At 42.2% G+C, this 22,188-nt stretch overlaps 1 protein-coding gene across 2 annotated transcripts in view; it reads right to left on the bottom strand.

Annotated features, from left to right (window-relative positions):
• amotl1 (angiomotin like 1) overlaps window positions 1-22,188 on the bottom strand; it is a 149,954-nt gene that overhangs the window by 104,806 nt on the left and 22,960 nt on the right. For both annotated transcript variants that reach the window (XM_048598275.1, XM_048598274.1), the window contains one exon: window positions 12,201-12,474. In XM_048598275.1, coding sequence (XP_048454232.1) covers window positions 12,201-12,474 — 274 coding nt within the window. The remainder of the gene's footprint in view (window positions 1-12,200; window positions 12,475-22,188) is intronic.

Below are 22,188 nucleotides of genomic sequence, written 5' to 3'. Positions count from 1 at the left end.
AACATCAGCTTTCCTGCTCCTCTGATGCTGCTTGGCCTGCTGTGTTCATCCAGCTCTACACCTTATCTCTACACCTCAATTTACCTGTGTAAGGTACAATGGTTGAAATTATTTCTAATGGGATGGAAATTATCGAAAATTTGAACAATTTGCACAGCCATTTCACTTATTTATATATGCATTCCAATTCCATCCAGATTTAGTTAGAATGACACTGGACATAACTATGATGTAATTTTGGGCAGCATCTACTTATGTCTCTCAAAATGGATTTGTATTGAAATATTGTTTCTCATCAGATTTAGCTTCAAGTTCTGAATTGAACACTTAAAACGTTTTCACAATTTAAAGGACAATCTCCCATAATACTAATTAATAATAGTATAATGGGATGAAAAACATAAGATGTGGAAGCTTTAGACAGGGTGAAGAGGAGATTTACCAGGATGCTGCCTGGACTGGAGGGCAGGTCTTATGAGCAAAGGTTGAGGGAACTAGGGATTTTTTCATTGGAGTGTAGAAGGATGAGAGGTGACTTGATAGAGGTGTACAAAATGATGAGAGACATAGATAGAGTGGATAGCCAGAGATTTTTTCCCAGGGCAGAAATGACTATTACGAGGGGGCATAATTTTAAGGTGATTGGAGGAAGGTATAGAAGAGATGTCAGGGGTAGGTTCTTTACACAGAGAGTGGTGGGCGTGTGGAATGTGCTGCCGGCAGTGGTAGTGGAGTCAGATACTTTAGAGACTTTTAAGCGACTCTTGGATAGGCACATGGAGGATAGCAAAATGTAGGGTATGCAGGGCAGACTGATCTTAGTAGGATAATAGGTCGGCACAACATTGTCGACTGAAGGGCCTGTACTGTGCTGTACTGTTCTATGTTCTATGTTCTATATGGGAAACAGACAAACTATGGTTGAACATCCCATTAAGCATATCAAATAGTAAATGTAATTGTAGAAACATATGAACAAGAGCACGCTACTTGGTCCTTTGAACCGAGTCAATACCATCATGGCTGATCTGATTTTAACCTTAACTCTTAAGTTTTTGCATATCCCCTTGGTAATCAAGGATCTATCAACTTCTACCTTAAAAATATTTGAAGATTCTTTATCCACTTCTTTTTTGAGGAAGGGAATTCCAAAGTCTCACAATCCCCTAAGAGAAAAAAAACCCTTGTCTCTGCTTTAAATGGGCAACACCTTATTTTCAACTGTGACTCCTAGTTCTAGACTCTGCCATAACAGAAAACATTCCTTCCACAACCACCCAATCAAATCCTCTCAGGATCTTACGTTTCAATTAAATCACTTCTGACTTTTCTACACTCCAAAGGATTCAGACCTAATTTGTTAACTTTACCCCATAAGGCAATCCACTCACTCATACTATTACTCTAGTAAACCTTCTCTGAACTGCTTACAACACATTAACCTCTTTCTATAAGTACAGTCACCAGTACTGCTTGTACACGGTGGCTTGGTGGTTAGCACTGCTGCCTCACAGCGCCAGGAACTGGGTTCAATTCCACCTTCGGGTGACTGTCTGAGTGGAGTTTGCATGTCCTCCCTATGTCTGTGTGGGTTTCCTCCAGGTGCTCTGGTTTCCTCCCACAGTCCAAAGATTTGGAGGTTAGATGGATTGACCGTGCTAAATTGCCCATAGTGTTCAGGGATGTGTAGGTTAGGTGGGTTATAGGGGGATGGGTCTCAAATGGATGTTCTGAGGGTTGGTATAGACTTGTTGGGCCGAAGGGCCTGTTTCCGCACTGTAGGAATTCTATATAAAAAAAACAAATTATCTTGCTTTACCAACCAGAATACACCAGGTGGTACAAGGGAAGAAAGAGATAGAATGGAAAACAAAATGTACAAAACAAATCAATCAGTCATACTGCATCAACAAATACCATGTCAACAACTCACTTCAGGTATGCTAAAAAATAGCTAAAAATTTTCTTGACTTCAAATATTTTCTCATGCTCATGCGTTTCCCAGTTCCATGTAAATTAAGCTAGGAAATCAAAATGGTGTTTTCCAAATTTATTAAACAACTATTTGGAAAAGAAACATATGCAAACCATGTGAAACCAATGTTGCATTACAATAACAACTACGGTTCACTATCTGCAGTATATTTTTTGTTCATCAAATTCTATAGCTAATTTTTTTTAATAAGGTGGTTTGCATCAGATTTCGAACCTCTTTTGTTTACATTACCTTAACAAATCCCCTAGTGTGCAGCATGCTTAGAATTATAGCGTTTTTAGCCCTTCATCCGATTACGTCCCTACCAAGTCATCAAGCACTAATCCATTTAGTTCCATTTCCTAACAGTTGGCCTGTAGCTTGTATGTTATGCCGCTCATTTAAATACTTCACATAATTCACTAGTAAGATGGTTAACTTATAATTTGTTTCACCCACTCTGCACCCACATCCAATGTCTCCAGAATATGTTGACTCCTTGCCAGTTTCATAGTTTGGAGTTTTATGCTACTTCTGTGGCATTGCTTCAAATGTAAACCACAAAATCAACATTGTTTGTGAAAGGAAAAAGAATGTTGAATTGATTTATTCAAATTCTTTGAGGATGTTAAAGCAGGGTAGTTCAAGGGGGACCACTAGTCGATCTAGTAAATGTAGGAACATACAAAATAGGAGTAGGCCATTTGGCCCTTCAAGTCTGCTCTGCCATTTCAATAGTATCATCTAGTTCAATATTCCATTACCACTTAGCACATAGAACTTTATCTAACGCCTTCTTGAAAACATTCAATGCTTTGGCTTAAACTGCTTTCTGTGGCAAAGAAGTCCAGAAGATCAGCACTCTCTGGGTGAACAAATTTCTTTTCAACTCAGTCCTAAATTGTCTACCCTGTATCCTTAAACTGTGACCCCTGATTCTGGACCCCCTCCTTCCCCAAGTCATTGGGAACATCCTTCTAGATGGCAAGTAGTGTTGTTTTTAGATTTATAGAAGACATTCAATTAGGTGCCACAAAATTTTAACACAGAAGAGTTCATGGCATTGGTGAAATTTTGTAGTATGGACAGAGGATTTGCTAACTAACAGGATAAATGGATCACTTTTAGATTTTGAGTTGTAGAGAGGGGAATAAGTGATGATGCCTCAAGTGTTTATGATCTATGTTAATGACCAGGATGAAGGAACTAACTGTACTATAGCCAACTCTGTTGATGATACAAAGATAGGCAGGAAAGCACGTTGTGAGGAGAACTGCGTCTGCAAATGGTAACAGATAGGCTGAATGATTGTTTTCCATCTTCTTTGATTCATTTGTGGGATGTGGACGTTGCTGACTGGCCAGCATTTATTGTCTGTCCCCAGTTGCCTTTGAGAAGGTGATGGTGAGCTGCCTTCTTGAACTGCTGCAGTCCACCCATTGCATGACCCACAATGCCATTAAGGAGGCAATTCCAGGATTTTGAACCAGCAACAGTTTAGGAATGCCAACATGTTTCCAAGTCAGGATGGTGAGTGGCTTGGAGGGGGACTTGAATGTGGTGGTGTTCCCATGTGTCTGCTGCCCTTGTCCTTCTATATGGAAGTGGTCGTAAGTTTGGAAGGTGCTATCTGAGGATCTTTGGTGAATTTCTACAGTCCATCTTGTAGATAGCACACACTGCCGTTGAGTGTCAGTGGTGGAGAGAGTGGATGCTTGTGGATGTAGTGCCAATCAAGAGCGCCACTTTGTCCTGGATGGTGTCAAACTTCTTGAATGTTGTTGTCGTCTATCAAACTTTTTCCAATGGGTGAAAACAAAAAGTTGTTCAGTTGATAGAAAGTGAAGCATTACTCAAATAGAGACAGACTGCAGAATGATGCAGAACATAGGTATCTGTGTATCCTAGCATGAGTGACAAAATATTAGCATGTATGTACAGCAAGTAACTAGGAAGACAAATAGATTTTTGGTCTTTATTGCAAAAGGGAAGGAGTATAAATGTGGGAAAGACATGCAACAACGGCACAGAGCACTTAAATGCAGTTTTATTATCGGAGAGATATACTTGCATTGGAAGAAATTAAGAGAAGATTCACTAGGCTAATTCCTGGAATGAAGGGGCTGTTGTATAAGGAAACTTGAGCAGGTTGGGTTTATAGTCATTGGAGTTTAGAAGAACGAGCAGATATTTTATTGAACGTAGAAGTTTCTGAAAAGGTGATGCCAACATAATATTTGTTCTCCTGTGGAATCTAAAACTAGAGGCCGTCATTTCAAAATAACTGAGTTCCCATTCAATGAGATGAGGAGGAATTTCTTCCTTAATCTTTGTAATTCGCTCCCACAGACAGCAATCAAGACTGGGACAAGGAATATATCCAAGGCTGCCCTCGACAAATATTTTATCTACAAGGAATCAAGAGTTATTGAGGATGGTGGTGGGAAATTGGGCAGGTAGCAGTGTGTGCTGTGAGGGGTATGCTAAGAGGCTGCAGGGTGACCTGGACAGGCTGACTGAGTGGACAAACATTTGGCAAATGCAATATAATGTGGATAAATGTGAAGTTATCCACTTTGGTCACACAAACAGGAAGGCAGATTATTAACTGAATTGTGGCAATTTAGGTAAAGGTGAGGTGCAAAGAGACCTGGGTGTCATGGTGGAACAGTCACTGAAGGTTGGCATGCTGGTGGAGCAGGCAGTGAAAAAAGCTAATGGCATGCTAGCTTCATAGTGAGAGGATCCGAGTGTAGGAGCAGGGATGTCTTGCAGCAGTTATACAGGGCCTTGATGAGGCCACACCTTACGTAATTTGTGCAGTTTTGGTCTCTTACTCTGAGGAAGGACATTCTTGTTATGGAGGGAGTCCAGCGAGGGTTCACCAGATTGATTGCCAGGATGGCAAGACTGACAATATGAAGAAAGACTGGAAAAACTGTGCTTGGGCTCATTGGAATTTAGAAGAATGAGGGGGGATCTCGCAGAAACATATAAAAATCCTGATGGGACTGGACAGGCTAGATGCAGGAAGAATGCTTCCAATGTTGGGGATGTCCAGAACTAGGGATCATAGTCTAAGAATAAGGAGTAAGCCATTCAGGACTGAGATGAGGAAGAATTTCTTCACTAATGTTGAATTCTCTCCCACAGAAAGCTGTTGGGGCCAGTTTCTTAGATGTATTCAAGATGGAGCTGGACATGGCCTTGCAGCTAAAGGGATATGGAGAGAAAGCGGGACTGGGATACTGAAATTGCAATGTCAACCATGATCATACAGAATGGTGGTGCAGGCTCAAAGGGCTGAATGGCCAACTCCTGCACCTCATAGAATCATAGAACCAAAGAATCCCTACAGTGTGGAAACAGGCCATTTGGGCCAACAAGTCAACAACGTCCCTCTGAAGGGTATCCCACCCTGATTCATTCCCCTACGCCTGCATTTCCCCATGTCTAACCCAAACATCCCTGGACACTGCAGGCAATTTAGCATGGCCACTCCGCCTAGTCTGCCCATCTTTGGACTGTGGGAGGAAACTAGAGCACCCGGAGGAAACTCACACAGACATGGGGAGAATGTTCAAACTCCACACAGACAGTCGCCCAAGGGTGGAATTAAACCCCGGTCCCTGGCGTTGTGAGGCAGCAGTGCTAACCACTGAGCCACCATGCCACCCCAATTCTCCTATTTTCAATGTTTCTATGTTTCTACAAAATTGGAACTGAAGCCTTAATCAAATCAATCATGACTTTACTGAATGACTGAGCAGGCTTGCTGGGCCAAATTCCCGACTGCACGCGACGAGATCTGACAAAAATAACTGAGTTTCTTGATATTCTCACTCTCACTAGGACCATGAAAAAGAAATCTGGCATGGGGACACTGGCAGACAAATCATACATCTGATCTGGATTGAAAATTATGTTTCGAGCTGGATATACACAGCAGACCAAGCAGCATCAGAGAAGCAGGAAAGCTGATGTTTAGGGTCTGGACCCTTCTTCTGAAATGTGGGAGGGGCAGGGGATTCCGAAATAAATGGAGAGAGATGGGGAGGCGGATGGAAGGTGGACAAAGGGGCAGATAGGTGGAGAGGAGAAAGACAGTTCAAAGAGGCAGGGATGGAGCCAGTAAAGGTGAGTGTAGGTGGGGAACTAGGGTGGGGATAGGTCAGTCCAGGGAGGATGGACAGGTCAAGGAGGCGGGATGAGGCTGGTAGGTAGGAGGTAGGGGTGGGGCTTCAGGTGGGACGAGTGGATAGGTGAGAGGAAGGACGGACAGGTTAGGGAGGCGGGGACGAGCTGGGCTGGTTTTGGGATGTGTTCGGGGGAGGGGAGATTTTGAAGCTTGTGAAGTCCACATTGATACCATTGGGCTGCAGGGTTCCCAACGAAATATGAGGTGCTGTTCCAGCAACCTTCGGGTGGCATCGTTGTGGCCCAGCCCAGCTTGTCCCCGCCTCCCTAACCTGTCCGTCCTTCCTCCCACCTATCCACTCCTCCCACCTCAAGCCCCAACCCCATTCCTACCTACCAGCCTCCTCCCGCCTCCTTGACTTGTCCATCCTTCCTGGACTGACCTATCCCCACCCTAACTCCCCACCTACACTCACCTATACTGGCTCCATCCCCGCCTCTCTGACCTGTCTGTCTCCTCTCCACCTATCTGCTCCTTTATCCATCTTCCATCCGCCTCCGCCCTCTCTCCATTTATTTCGGAATCCCCTTCCCCTCCCCCATTTCTGAAGAAGGGTCCAGACCTGAAACATCAGCTTTCCTGCTCCTCTGATGCTGCTTGGCCTGCTGTGTTCATCCAGCTCTACACCTTGTTATCTCAGGTTCTCCAGCATTAGCAGTTCCCACTATCTCTGAAAATTATGTTTATATTTTCTCCAAGACTTACGTTTGTGGATTGAGTTCAATCTGTAGTTCCATCACCTCCACATTAAATGTCCTAGTTCGCATTAAAACCACAATTCTCTCTGCCCTTGTTCCTGTCCTGATATGACCCTCATTTCAAATCCCTCAAGTCCAAGTGCAGAGACATGAACAAATATGATGGAGAAAGGATTTAGCCATTCAAATCACATCTGGCTGAACCACAGAAATGGTGTTTTTGGATAATGTTCTCATTTGCCAAAATTGCATTCAAGGATGATTCTGCAGTAATGAGCAAAGATAATCCCCAAATTATATCTACTATTGCAAGCCATCATCTTCAAGCACACATGGAAATTAAAATCAGGAAAAGTGCACTAACAGGCAACTGATTTGATTGAAAACTCAAATTAAAATGACTTCTACTGCCCCTTCAAATGAGGTACGAGAAAAATGGAACTTACATCTTGTGTAGTAAGTGTTATCTTAATCAGCGTTGATGCTCCATGCTTGGCAGAGCTGGATATACTCAAGTAACAGACAAGTGTAAAAACTGAGATAACACAGTGTGGAGTTGGAGCAACACAGCAGGCCAGGCAGCATCAGAGGAGCAGGAAAGCTGACGTTTTGGATTGGGACCCTTCTATAGAAATGGGGACTGGGAAAGGAGCTCAGAAATAAATAGAGAGAGGAGGGGTGGGGCTGGGGGAGGTAGGTGGGATGGTGATAGGTGAGTGCAGGTAGGGAGTGGTGGAGATTGGTCAGTGAGGTGGGAGGGGCGGATAGGTGGGAGAGAAGATGGACAGATTGTGTCAGGTCAAGGAGGTGGGGAAGAGAGGGAGGGTTGGTCATGGGATGTGGCGGGCGGGTGGGGAGATTTTAAAACTGGTTAAATCCGTGTTTAGGCCATCCGGCTGTAGGCTCCTGAGGTGGAATATGAGGTGTTGCTCCTACAGTTTGGGAGAGGTGTCATTGTGACACTAGAGGAGGCCCAGGGTGGACATGTCACCCAGGGCGTGGGAGGGGGAGTTAAAATGGTTTGCGAAGGTGTTGTCGTTTGTCGCGAACAGAGTGCAGGTGCTCTACAAAGTGGTCTCCAAGCCTCTGCTTGGTTTCACCGATGTAGAGGAGGCCACATTGGGAGCAGCGGATGCAGTAGATTAAGTTGATGGATGTGCAGGTGAACCCTTGTCTAATGTGGAAGCTTTGTTTTGTGTCTTGAATGGAGGTGAAGGGGGAAGTGTAGGGGCAGGTATAGCACTTTCTGCGGTTGCAGGGAAAGGTGCCGGGGTGGTGGGGTTACTGGGGATTGTGGAGCGGACAAGGGAGTCGTGGAGAAAGAGGTTCCTACGAAAGGCAGATAGAGGTGGGGAGGGAAATATCTCTTTGGTTGTGGGGTCAGATTGTCAGTGGCGGAAGTGGCAGAGAATGATACGTTGGATGCAGTGGTTCGTGGGGTGATATGTGAGGACAAGGGGGAATCTGTCTTTATTTTTGTTGGGGAGAGGAAAAGTAAGGGCAGAGGTGTGGGAAACGCAAGAGATGCTGTTGAAGACACTTTTGATCACCGGAGGGGGATGTTGCAGTCCTTGAAATAGGAGGACATCTGGGATGTGTGGGAGTGGAATGCCTCATCTTGGGAGCAGACGCAGTGGAGGTGGAGGAATTGGGAGTACCTGCCTACGGAACATCTCCTTTCTCAGTACCTGCCTACGGAAAGTGTCACATTGACGCCACCCGCAAATTGGAGGAGCAGCACCTCATATTCTGCCTTGGGAGCCTGCAGCCCAATGGCCTAAACGTAGATTTCACCATTTTTAAAATCTACCCACCCTTGGCCTCATCCCACGACCAACCCTCCCTCTCATCCCCATGTCTTTTTTTTATTCATTCATGGGATGAGGGCATCGCTGGCTAGGCAGCATTTATTGCCCAGAAGGCAGTTTAGAGTCAACCACATTGCTGTTGGTCTGGAATCACATGTAGGCCAGACTAGGTAAGGATAGCAGTTTCCTTCCCTAAAGGACATCAGTGAACCAGATGGGTTTTTCCCGACATTCGGCAATGGATTCGTGGTCATCATTAGATTCTTAATTCCAGAGATTTGTTGAATTCAAATTCCACCATCTGCTGCGGTGGGATTCAAACCCAGGCCTCCAGAACATTATCTGGGTCTCTGGGTTAACAGTCCAGTGATAATACCACTAGGCCATTGCCTCCCTCCTAGACCTGATGCAATCTGTCCACCTTCTCTCACACCTATCCGCCCTTACCACCTCACTGACCAATCTCCACCACTCCCTACCTGCACTCACTTATCACCATCCCGCCTACCTTCCCCAGTCCACCCCTCCTCTATTTATTTCTGAGCTCCCTTCTCCCTCCCCATTTCTGAAGAAGGGTCCCGACCCAAAACGTCAACTTTCCTGCTCCTCTGATGCTGCCATGGCCTACTGTATTCCTCCAGCTCCACACTGTGTTATCTCTGAACTCAGCATCTGCAGTTCTTGCTATCTCTCAGTGTAAAAATGGATTCTTTTTTGTAATTTAGCACTGTATTTAGTACACTGTGTAGATGTTCTCAAATAAAAAACTTACCAAGTCTTCAAAAAAGTACATTTTGTAACTAGAAAACAGTATGAAAATAGAAACCACAAAAAAAGATTGGTGTATACATAAAAAAAACTATCACTAATCCTATTGGAAATACTAAGAGCATCTAAGGAAAAAATAATATTTTTGGCATATATAATCCTTTACTAAATGAATGTCAAGATTGCAGTGCAAATTCGATACTATCATACATCAAATATAATATGAAAAATCTGTACATAATATCTTCGGCTCCTAGGCACTATTCAGTGATGACAGGGGAAAAGGGGAAAAGTTGGATACCATCCAAGAATTGCAGATAAATTTCAGGAAGATTACTGAAACAAAGGTTCAAGAGATAAGTTTTGAAATAGGTTTTGTAAAGGTTCACAGAACCTTCACATTGAAGATCTTATCATTGATGATGGAATGCAGGAAGGGGAAATGCGATGCACATGTTGGCAAAATTGAAAGCATAAATAGTGCTAAATTGCACTTAAATTTTCAGTGTCACATTTTTAATGAATTGGTTGGCATATATTCAAAACTCCATCACTTCTAATGCTTAATGAATTTTGTAAAGTTTCTTACAATTTTGACTATCTATTTATTATGGCTACATTGAACACGCAGTTTCATTTTTATACAAATATAATTCTATTCATGTTTGGAGTGACACACATCAAATCAAACATTTACACAGAATTAAAATAGAAGGTAACTGACATTTAATCAGCAACTTTTAGAATCTAACTCCTCTCAGTTTCACTGCCTCTTTTCCTGAAGGAAGGTGACAGGTATTCCCATAATATTTATTATGTATTATTGTCTCCCATTCCTTCTAGTCTCAAGTTGCAGCATGCTTCCAATCAGCATCATAAACAGTAGTGGTTTTTTGGCATTTGCTAAAGCAGGTTTGTCGATACAATTGTCAAGTTTCTACTGCAAAGAGAACCAACACAGTTAAATTGAAATTCCCTTTTGTCTACTCATAAACACACTGTATGCAGCAACACAGTGTTATACCTACTAGCAAACACTACTGAAGCAACAATGGTCATAAAATAAAGAATCCCACATTTTCAGATCAATATCTACCTTGACACTGCTTTTTCTACCTATTAAGCTTTCCCAACTGGAGCCTCCCACCTGCCGGAGACTTTGCAAACATCACAACACATTGAAGCTTTTTTTTATTATTCCTTCACAGATTTAGGCTAGTATTTATTTCCCATCCCTAATTACCCAGAGGGCAGTTAAGAGTAAACCATATTACTGTGGGTCTGGAGTCATGTGTGGGCCAGTCCAGATAAGAATGGAAGCTTCCTTCCCAAAAGTACATTAGTGAACCTGATGTGCTTTTCCGACAATTGTTTCATGGTCATCACTGAACACTTAATTCCAGCTTTTTTAAATGAGTTCAAATTCCACCGTCTGCCGTGGCAAGATTCAAACCTGGGTCCCCAGAACATTATCTGGGTCTCTGGATTAACAATCCAGTGAAAATACCACTCGGCTGTTGCCTTCCCCTTATTGGTGATATTGCAGCATTTGTTATTTTTGTGTTTCCCAAAAGTCCCTAAGGAGGCAAATGTTGTAATTCCTAAGGATGCTGACCCTTTCACCTCACTACATAAAAAATACTTAGTACATCTGCCACCAAAATCTGTTTTATATATATTTAGATTGGGCTCTGATTCAAATATCAGAATGGAAGAATAAGGTGAAGTACATAGAAGTATCAAGGAGTAAGTACAGGTGACAGCAGAAGCGAAGTATTTAGATGGAGGACAACTTAAGGTCATCTCATTGGGAGAGCTCCTGTATAGATTACCATTCAAGGTAAGCCTACAAAATGATGATACTTTTTTTAAGCCCCTTTAGTTCATAGAATGGGAGAGACACAATGTTAAGTATGGAGAACTTAGTTTATCTATGCATACAATGCATTTTGGCCACTTGAACTACAGCCAATACTGGCAACTCTAGAACTATGTGTAACTGAAACCCTCAGTGGAGCTGCAGGTTCACTTTGGAGTTTACTAATTAACACCAACAAGATGCTGCGCTTAGCACCAATGTCCACAAGACTGATCTTACATGCATTCACCATACTGGAAAAAAATTGGCTGAATATGCCGAAATGTCCAGCCTCAAAAGTAGGCAATGTTGAGGAAGTTCCCTCACAGAAGCCTCAACATTCCACCCAAATGACTTTGTAATGCAAACTAGACATGAGAATGTCAGAAGCTACGAGATAATTTTATTCCAAGTAATCTATACCAAGACTATACCTAGTCATCTCATTCCCTTCTTTCACCTTTGAAGGAGAACTAAATCAGATACCATTGCACAATCAACAGATGCTACAGCTGAAAAATTGTAAATCCTGTGAATCAAGCAGTTCCCTTTGCAATGATTTCTGATTGTACTCCCTGCCCAACAAGATCCCACATCAGGACATCAAGTATACTTTGTTGGCACATCACTGTTGACATTTGTGGAACAAAAATGAAAATTATTTGCTGAAATATTATAGAAATACTTAGATTTCTTTCATATGTGTACTCATAATGATATTGATTCATGCTTTTGCTTTGCAGTATAAAGAAACCAATGGCAGTAATTAAAATCTGCAAGTTATATAAAACAACAGTCACTTGGTCAACAACTGCTACAACACCTCATCAATAAACCATCTTTAGATCATTTGGAACTTGGCTTGCATTCAATTTGAAATAAAGAACCATAGTACCTTTTGGAGTTTTGTACTTCTTTCATAGAAGTCCTCCAGTTCTAGGCGAAGGGCACGGTTTTCTTCTGATAGTATCTCCACCATCTGCTGAGCCCTTGCCACAATTGCGACTGCATCAACTGAAAGTTGCTGGTTTGACACAGGATCTGGTTGGACCTGAGGAGGAGCTGACTGCAAAAGTGCAAGTTGCAACTTATTCTTTCCCATGGAGCTCTGGAAAGACATAGGGCTGTGGTCCTGTGATGGCAATGATTGAAAAAATGTGTGGCATTGCCTATAAAATCACAACAAAAATGAAAATCAATGCAACAATACACAGCATCATAAGTGATTACGCATTCTAGCTACAACTTAAGTGTTGAAGCCTCAAGGCTTATGGACAGTTGAAATACATAACATGATACACAGCTGTCTAGGCCCCAGTGCTGTTTTATCATTTTATAAACAACTCTATTTTGTTTGAAGCAAAAATGAGTCTATGCTTCATCATCTAGTAGGTTTACTGTCACCTATTGATATGAATAGAAAATTGATTTGCAGATGGGGAACAACAGGAATAAATGGGTCTTTTTCAATGGCAGGCAGTGACTAGTGGAGTACAGCATGGATCAAGAATAGGACCCCAGCTAGTCACACTAAGTGCTAATGGTTTAGATGAGAGAACTAAATGCAATATTCTCAAAATTTGCACGTGACACAAAGTTGGTGGAACGGTAAGCTGTGAGTAAGATGCAGAAGTATTGCAGTGTGATTTAGGCAGGCTGAGTGAATAGACAAATGCATGGCAGATGCAGTATGATGTGGATAAAAGTGTCATAATCCACTTGGTAGCAAAAATCTCAAGGCAGATTATTATTTGAATGGCTGTAAATTGAGACAGAATTCAATGAGACCTGGATCTCCGCATAGACCCATGCTAAAAATTAGTGTGCAGGTTCAGCAGGCAGTAAAGAAGGCAAACTGTATGTTCAACTTCTGATTTAGTACCGAATTCTATATGTTCAGAATTATTTTCTCCAAGTTGTTCTATTTGGTCCATCACTGAAACCAAATCTGTCTGAAATATAATTTCTGATTCCATGTTTTACCAATGTGATTATTTATTGTCCTCATTTAAAAGGTTTTAATTTGCAGTAATAGCAGTGCCATTACACTGTGCTGCTGTAGTGAAATTTTTTTCTGCCTTTTCCACTATTTCACTGGATAAATCCCGCTGTTCAGGCGCATAATAATTGATTTCTATTTCACATGCTTTTCTTGATACTTCCCACAGTCTAATAATGGTACAAATACTGGTCCCAATTTCTTTCACCGTTTTCCTGAACAATTATCTTTTCTACACCCTTAATAAAATCTAAAAACTTAGTTTTCCATTAGACCAGGGCTTTTAATCTTCATTTTGTCATTTTAATTCTGGCTTCACAACACCTTGGGTCTATGGCCTCCATTTAAAATGTTTTTGTAGTCCTTGGCATGATAGGTTGAATGGCACCCTTTTGTACAGTAGATCCTGTGATTTCCTTGCTGTAGAGTTGCCATGTGGTGCCTGCCCATTGTAGCAGCAAAAGTTGATCTAAGCTGCAAATACTTTCCTTACTTTGATTCCCCAGCCTGTTTTAAGGTTTTCCCAGGGCTTGTAAATGTATTAATGGTACTTTATATGTTGAATTGCTGTTCAGCTGAGCACACTCACAACTGCTCCTATAGATCACTGCTGCAGTAAGCTCTCTCAGTCCATGTGGAATGCCTTCTTGTTCAGGAATTTTCCTCCTTTAGGAAGCTTCTAATTCTCCCGTAGCTGTCTTCTCTTACCAGGTCCGAAATGCCTTTACCATTGACTGTAGAGATTCTCCCTTGTTGAATCTAAGCACAAGGGTTTCTTCTTCTTAAATGTTCAGTTCTTCCCTGCTGCTGGCTATTGCAGTATCATGCAAATTAAAACAGGGTCTGAAGATGCTGAAAAATCTTCAGAGCTCCATTGCCGCCAGCATGTTTGATGAGGCAGTGAAATAAAATCTATAACGTAGCTCACCATGTGGTAGGTTTGCTGCCACCATCCTCTATAAGTGTTGGGATCTCCAGGATCTGTCTAGTGTGATAGTGTAAAAGCACTTTTTACCATGACTACAACCACCTAGCAGAACAAGAGCAGCAGATAATTAGGAACACCATGTGCAGGCTCCCTCATTAATTATGGCTGTATGTACAGCAAATGGACTGCAGTGGTTCAATAAGGCATTTCTCCATTACCTTCCCAAATAGGGATGAGCAATAAATGCTGGCCCAACCAGTGACACCTACATCCCATGAATAAATAAAAGGAGTCTAAGTAGTAGAAGCTCATGTATTGAACAAAGTACAGTTTATTGCATGTTAGCAGCTTATTGTGGGTTACATTAGTAAGACATGATGTGGAGATGCTGGTGTTGGACTGAGGTGGACAAGGTCAGAAGTCACATAACACCAGGTTATAGTCCAACAGGTTTATTTGAAATCACAAGCTTTTGGAGCATTGTTCCTTCATCAGGTTGAGTGAAGAGTAGCACACAGACACATAATTTATAGGCAGAGAGATCAAAAGATCATACAAATGGTGTGAGTGGAGTGTCGACAGGCAGGTGATCAGATGTGTCAGGCGGTGTGAGTAAAGTGTGAACAGCTGAATAGCAAGTGAAGAAATGTCCTATAACCCAAATAATTGAGGCAGAGAGATAATTACAAAAAATTAAAAATAAGTTGGTGCTGGAACAAGCCAAATGGCTGGAAATAACATGATAAGAATAAGAGTTGCATGCCAAGGGTCTAACCAAAGTAACAAGTAATCCAAAACTGTACTAACTAATTAAGGTAGAGAGATCATAACAAGTTATCAAAGTGATGGTATCAAAACAGGACGGTAAGGAATATTTTACAGATACAGAACAGCATAATGGAGTTACATGTAGCACGATTAATCAGATAGACATTGTTATAAGATGATGAGGTGGAACCGGATATTAGGTCTCATTATAGTGGGCAGGGGGAGTGGGAAGATGCTCATCTTCTCAGTGTTAACTCTTTCAGACCCATACAAACATCTCTCCATCTTTTGCTCAGCCTTTAAAATTTTTTTTTGGACCAAGCTTTTTGTCACCTGCCCCAATATCTCAAGGGTCCCAGTGTCATATTTTTGTTTGATGACATTTCTGAGCACCTTAGTAGTGCAATGAACACAAAATCCCAAGTCCACAGACCAGTCATGGGTTTATCTGTAATTAGTTTCCAATGTAATCCATGTATTGAGTTACAATGAGAGATCTAACCAATACATGTTTAATGCTTTTTCTAACTTTGCAATTTTAACCTACTGTAATCCTAATGATTGAATTGCTTTAATGGTTTTATGACTAAAAATTGCGACAGGTTAATTTGGGTATACATCTGTACACAAAGATGTTTTAATTTATATTATTTGTATAATTACTTTCCAAACAATATGTGATCTTTATCGATTTTATTTTCTCAGTATTACCGTATTTCATCCTTTTGTTCAAATTCATTTGCAATTATTTGCCATTTTGCAAGTTTGTTACCATTCGTGATTTGTTGCGGCCCTTTTCTAAATTTATACAGATGATTTGGGTCTCATTTGGGGGGGGTGTGTTTATTGCCTATCCTCAATCCTCCTCAAGGAGATGGTAGTGAGCTACCTTCTTTAAATGCTGCAAACCATTTGTTGTAGGTACACCTACACTGCTGTGAGGGAGTTCCAGGATGTTGAGACAGTGACACTGAGTAACGGCAATATACTTAAGAGTTAGGATGGTGACTGGCTTAGAGGGAACTTGCACGTGATTTTCTCATGTATCTGCTGCCCTTATCTACCTAGCTGGTCATAGTTGTGCATTTGGAAGGTGCTGTCAAAAGTGTCTTGGTGAGCTTCAGCAGTGCTACATGTTGCTACTACCAAGCAAAAGTGGTGGAGGAAGTGAACGTTTGTGGATGTGGTGCCAGTCAAGCAGGCTGCTTTATCCTGGATATTGTCAAGCTCTCACGTGTTGTGGGAGTGCACTTATCCAGCAAGTGGGGAGCATTCTGTCACACTCTTCACTTCTGCCTTGTAGATAGATGTTGGACAGACTTTGGGAGGGTAGGCAGTGAGTTACTCACTGCAGGATTTATAATCTCTGACCTGCTGTTGAAGCCACTACATTTAAATGGCCAGCACAGTTCAGTATCTAGTGGTAACCCCCTAGAATACTGATTGTGAGGAATTTAACAATAGTTATTGTTGCTTCAATCATCGTCTGGCATCTTTTTGGCATGTATTTTCCTTGTGATTTGTCAGCCTAAGCCTGGATACATCATGCTGCAGATGGACATGGCTTTACTACCTGAGGAATCACAGAAGTTGCTGAACACTGCACAATCTTCAGCGAACATCCCCACCTTTGGCCTAATGATGGCGGGATGGTTACTGATGAAGCAGCTGAAGATGACTGGGCCTAGAACACTAACCCGTGCAGAGTTTATTTTGGAGTGAAGATTACTCCAACCAGCAGAGCATTTTGTCTTCGATTCCTACTGACTCTAGTTTTGCAAAGGTTCGTTGATGTCACACTTGGTCAAACGCAGCCTTGATGCCCAAGTTAGTCACTCTCACCACCACTCCTCTGCCTCATGCCTCTTCAGTACTGACCTTCCTCCCCACCCGCTTAATTTCATTTACAAACTTAGAAATTGTCTTCATTTCAAAAGTTTAAATATTTAATATAAACTGTTAAATTATGCTTCTAGCATGATTCTGAGGGACTTTCAACCTTGTCCACTCAGAACACCTACCCTCTAAATTCTATTCTCTTCATTCTGTCTTGCAAAGTTATCCATTCTGCTCCCAATCGCCTGACTCTGCATGCTGTGTTGTTAATCAGCCATTATCTGGTATCCTATCAAAGATCTTTTGGAAATCTAGATAAATTCCATCTGCTACGTATCTCTGGTCAACATTTTTCTGATGCCTCTTCAAAGAATTCAGCGATGTAGACCAAGCGAGAGCCTTTCACGGATTAAACATTATATTTTTAATGTCGATGGGACAATGTTTCTATTCTTTCTTTTGATAGGAATTCCATTGCTTTTTTCTCCCTGCTGCTGATGTTAACAAGATCATTACCCAGACATTTTCGATCTGACAATGAGTTAAGTCCTCAAAGCAGGGAGCAGTCCTTGGCGGAGACTCGGGAACCAGTAAGCACTATACATCTAGCGCTGTGCGGATTTCAGGCCTAGTCTTACAGGGACTTACTTAGGAGCTGGGAGCAGTCGGAAGGCGGAGACTTGAGAACCAATAACAGGGGGTTCAGAGTTTGAAAAAAAAACAAAGTGTGACTTCATAGGAAAGAAGTAATCTGATTGGTTGGTGAGTAATCAACATTAGGGGCTGTGTTTAAACAACTGGAGCTATTGTGAAGTTTTATTCTAGTCTAAGAGGTTAATTGTAAAGTTGAGATGTCAGGAGAGGCCAACTGAGTGGAATGTGCAGCTTATTACGTAGGGAGTTGTGAATGCTGCCAGTGTCCTAGACGATCCCATACGTAGGAAGTACTCCCAGCTGCAGAGGGTGGAGCTCAAGGTTCGGAGCTTAAGCAGCAGTTGGAGGCACGGTGGCACATCCATGAGGCTGATAGCACATTTAGAGAGATGGTCACACTGCAGCTCAAGGGATTGAGGAAAGAAAGGAATGGTGACCACCACACAAACCAGAAAGAACGGGCAGGTAGTGTATGAGACCCTAGGGTGCCACTCACTAAATCCCAGTCATTTTGGAAGATGGTGAGGGTACTGTACCTCAAAGGTATGCAGTCAGAGCCAAGCTTCTGGCACCAAAAGCAGCTTATCTGCACAGTGGGTGAGAAGGGGCCACAATAGTGATAGGGGATTTTTTTTACTCAGGGTAGTAAATAGACCCTGACTCCAGGATGGTGTGTTGCCTCCCTGATACCAGAGTCAGGAATATCACTGAACATCTGCAAGGCATCCTAGAAGGGGAGGGTGATCAGCTAGCAGTTGTGGTACGCTTTGGTATCATTGGTAATGAGCAAAGTGAGGAATGATGTCTTGCACCAAGAATTCAGGAAGCTAGACAGTAGATTAAAAAGCAAGACCTCAAAGGTTGTAATCTCTGGATTACTTCTGGTGCCACATGCTAGAGAATATAGGAGCAGGAAAATAGGACAGATGGCTAAGGAGCTAGTTCAGGGGACAGTGTTTCAGGTTCTTGGATCATTGGGACCTCTTCTGGGGCAGGAGTGATCTGTACAGGAGGGACGGGTGGCACCTAAACTGGAGAGGAACCAATATCCTCCCATGGAGGTTCACTAGAGCTACTTGGGAGGGTTTAAACTAGACTGGTAGAGGATGGAAACCAGAGCAGCAGGTCAGCAAGTGGAAGGAATCAGGGGAAGGTAAATGTTATAACCAGTAAGTCTGAAAAGAAGGACAGGCAGGGGCAGGTTAATGAACACAATGGGGCTGATGCATTGAAGTGTGTTTATTTTTCAATGCAAGGAGTAGTATGGGTGAGGGAGATGAGTTTAAAGCCCAGATTAGTACATGGGACTATGATGTTGTGGACCTTACAGACATCAGGTTGGGACAGGGATAGGACTGGCTATCAAAATGTTCCAAGGTTTTGATGTTTTAGATGAAATAGTGAGGAAGGTAAAAGAGGTGGAGGAGTTGCATTACTAATCAGGGAGAATGTCACAGCTGCACTCAGAGGACATACTGGAAGGCACATCCACTGAGACAATATGGGTAGAGCTCAAAAAATAAGAAAGGTGCAATCACTCTGATGGGATTATACTATAGGCATCCCAACATTGAGGAACAGATATTTAGGCAGCTTATGGAAAGATGCAAAAACCACAGGGTTGTCATAGTGGTGATTTTAATTTCCCCAATATTGACTCGGACTTCCTCATAGTAGGAGGCTTAGGTGGGGCAGAATTTGTTAGGTGGATCCAAAAGGATTTCTTGAAACAGTGTGTGAATAGTCCATATGGAGGAGGGGCCATACTGGACCTTGTGTTGGAAAATGAGCCTGGCCAGGTGACTGACCTTTCAGTAGGAGTGCATTTTGGAAAGTGAGTGATCACAGCCCCTTAAGTTTTAAAGATAGCTATGAATAAGGATAACGCAGGACTTTGCGGGAAAGTCCTAAATTGTGGGAGGGCAAATTATGTCAGTATTAGGCAGAGCCCGGAGAAGTAATTGAGAGCAGCTGTTATCAGGCAGGTCCATACTTGACACTTAGGAATTGGTTAAATGGCTACTGATCAGAGTTCAGAACTACCATGTTCTAGTTGGGAGGAAGGACAACAATGGCAAGGAATTGACCTTTGGATTATGAGGGAGATTGCATATATTTTCCTTTTGACTAAATTCACTATGTTTAGAAAGCTAAAATCGGACAAGGCCCATGAGGAATATAAAGAAAGTAGGGAATAATTAGAGCATGAAATTAGGAGAGCAAGAAATAGCCATGAAATATCCTTGGTGAGTATGGTTAAAGAGAATCCCAAGGCATTTTATACCTTCATTAAAAGCAACAGGATAACTAGGGAGGGGATAGGACCACTCAAGGATAAAGGAGGGAATTAGTACTTGGAGACAGAGGATATGGACGAGATCCTAAATGAGTACTTTGCATCGGTATTCACTGAGGAGAAGGACATGGGCGTTAGTGAGATTCGGGTCGGGCAAGCTATTATGCAAGGGCATTTTGAGGTCAAGAAAGAAGTGGTTTTAGGCCTGTTGAAGAACATTAAGGTGGATAAGTCCCCAGGGCCTGATGGAATCTACCCCTGGTCATTGAGAGAGGAAAGAGAGGAGACTGCTGGAGCATTGAACAAGATCCTTGTATGCTCTCTAACCACCAGAGGTGCCTGAGTACTAGCAAGTAGCTAATGTTGTTCCTCAGTTCAAGAAGAGTAATAGGAATAATTATAGGAAATTATAGATCAGTGAGTCTCACATGGGTAGTTGGGAAGCTATTGGCGAGAATTCTTAGGGATATGATTTGCATACGTTGGGAAAAGCATGATCTAGGCAGGCACAGTCAGCACAGCTTTGTACAGGGCAGATCATGTTTTACTAATTTTCGTTGATTTTTTTTGAGGAGGTGATGAGGGTGGTCAATGAGGATAGAGCAGTAGATGGTGTTTATATGGATTTTAGTAAGGCTTTTGACAGGGTCCCTCATAGTAGGCTCATTGAGAAGATTAAGATGTATGGGATCTATTGTGACTTGGCCATTGGATTCAAAATTGGCTTGCCCATAAAAGGCAGAGGGTAGTGGTGGAAGTGACGCAAGTTTTTCTGGCTAGAGGTCTGTGACGAGTGGTGTTCTGCAGGGATCCATACTGGGACCTCTGTTGTTTGCGATTTATATAAATGATTCAGATGAAAACGTAGATGGGTGGGTTAGTAAGTTTGGAAACAAAGACTGGGGGACTTGTGGACAGTGTGGAAGGTTGTCAAAGGATACAGTGGGATATAGACCAGTTACAGATATGGGCAGAGAAATGGCAAATGGAGTTTAATCCGGGTAAGTGTGAGGTGTTACACTTTGGGAGATCAAATGTTAAGGAAAAGTATTTAGTTATTAGCAGGACCACAAATAGCAATGATGCAGAGGGATCTTGGGGTTGTAGTCCATAGCTCCCTGAAAGTGTCCACACAAGTAAATAGGATGGTAGAGGAGGTATATGGATTGCTTGCCTTTATTGGTCAGGGCATTGAGTACAAGAGTCAGGAAACGATGTCGCAGCTTTATAAAAATTTGGTTAGGCCGCAATTAGAGTACTGCATTCAATTCTGGTTGCGACACTACAAGGAGGATATGGAGGCTTTGGAGAGGGTGCACAGGACGTTTACCAGGATGCTAACTGGATTAGAAGGTATGAGCTATAAAGGAGAAGCTGAAAAGACCCGGGTTGTTTTCTCTGGAACAGTGGAGGTGAGGGGAGACCTGATAGAAGTTTACAAAATTATGACAGGCATAGATAGGGTTGACAGTCACAATCTTGTCCGCCCCCAGAATTGAAATGTCTAATACTCGAGGGCATGCATTTAAAGTAAGAGGGGGAAAGTTTAAAGGAGGTGTGAATGGCAAGTTTTTTTTGTTACACAGAGAGGTAGGTGCTTGGAATGTGCTGTCAGGGGTTGTGGTGGAGGCAGATATAATAAGGGCTTTTAAGGGTCTTTTAGATAATCACATGAATAAGCAAGGAATGGAGGGATATGAACTATGAGCAGGCAGAGGGGATTAGTTGGAAGTCAATTCTCCACTAACTTTGAAGTTTACCGGTTATTTGGAATTAGACCACATATACATGCAGAAGTATAATTTATTTGGGTACAGCATGACATGCAGCTAGCACTGTAGCTCAAGTTTGCTAGCTCTTCATTGTTTCAGCATGTGTTAGTATGTCAAAAAAAATTTTTGTTTTCTTTATTCATTCACAGGCTGAGGGCGTCGCTAGCCAGGCAGCATTTATTGCCCATCCCTAATTGCTCAGAGGGCAGTTAAAAGTCAACCACATTGCTGTGGGTCTGGAGTCACACATAGGCCAGACACGGTAAGGATGGCAGTTTCCTTCCCTAAAGGATATTAGTGAACCAGATGGGTTTTTCAGACAATCGACAACGGATTCACGGTCATCATTAGATTATTAATTCCAGATATTTTATTGAATTCAAATTCCACCATCTGCCATGGTGGGATTTGAACCCGGGTCCCCAGAACACTATCTGGGTCTCTGGATTAATAGTCCAGCAAAATACCACTAGGCCATCACCTCCCCAGTGAATCTGAATGTTTTAATCCCAAGAATTTTACATTTTTTTGAGAGAGAATGCAGCCTTAATTGCTACAATATTTTGTAACTATTATGCTGGTCACTGGAATATTTGTGCTATAACAATAACAAATATTTTGGCAGATTCA

This window comes from Rhincodon typus, chromosome 6 (assembly GCF_021869965.1).
Source record: "Rhincodon typus isolate 14 chromosome 6, sRhiTyp1.1, whole genome shotgun sequence".
In the NCBI taxonomy this organism is placed as follows: Eukaryota; Metazoa; Chordata; class Chondrichthyes; order Orectolobiformes; family Rhincodontidae; genus Rhincodon; species Rhincodon typus.
This window is presented reverse-complemented; position numbering and strand designations above follow the sequence as displayed.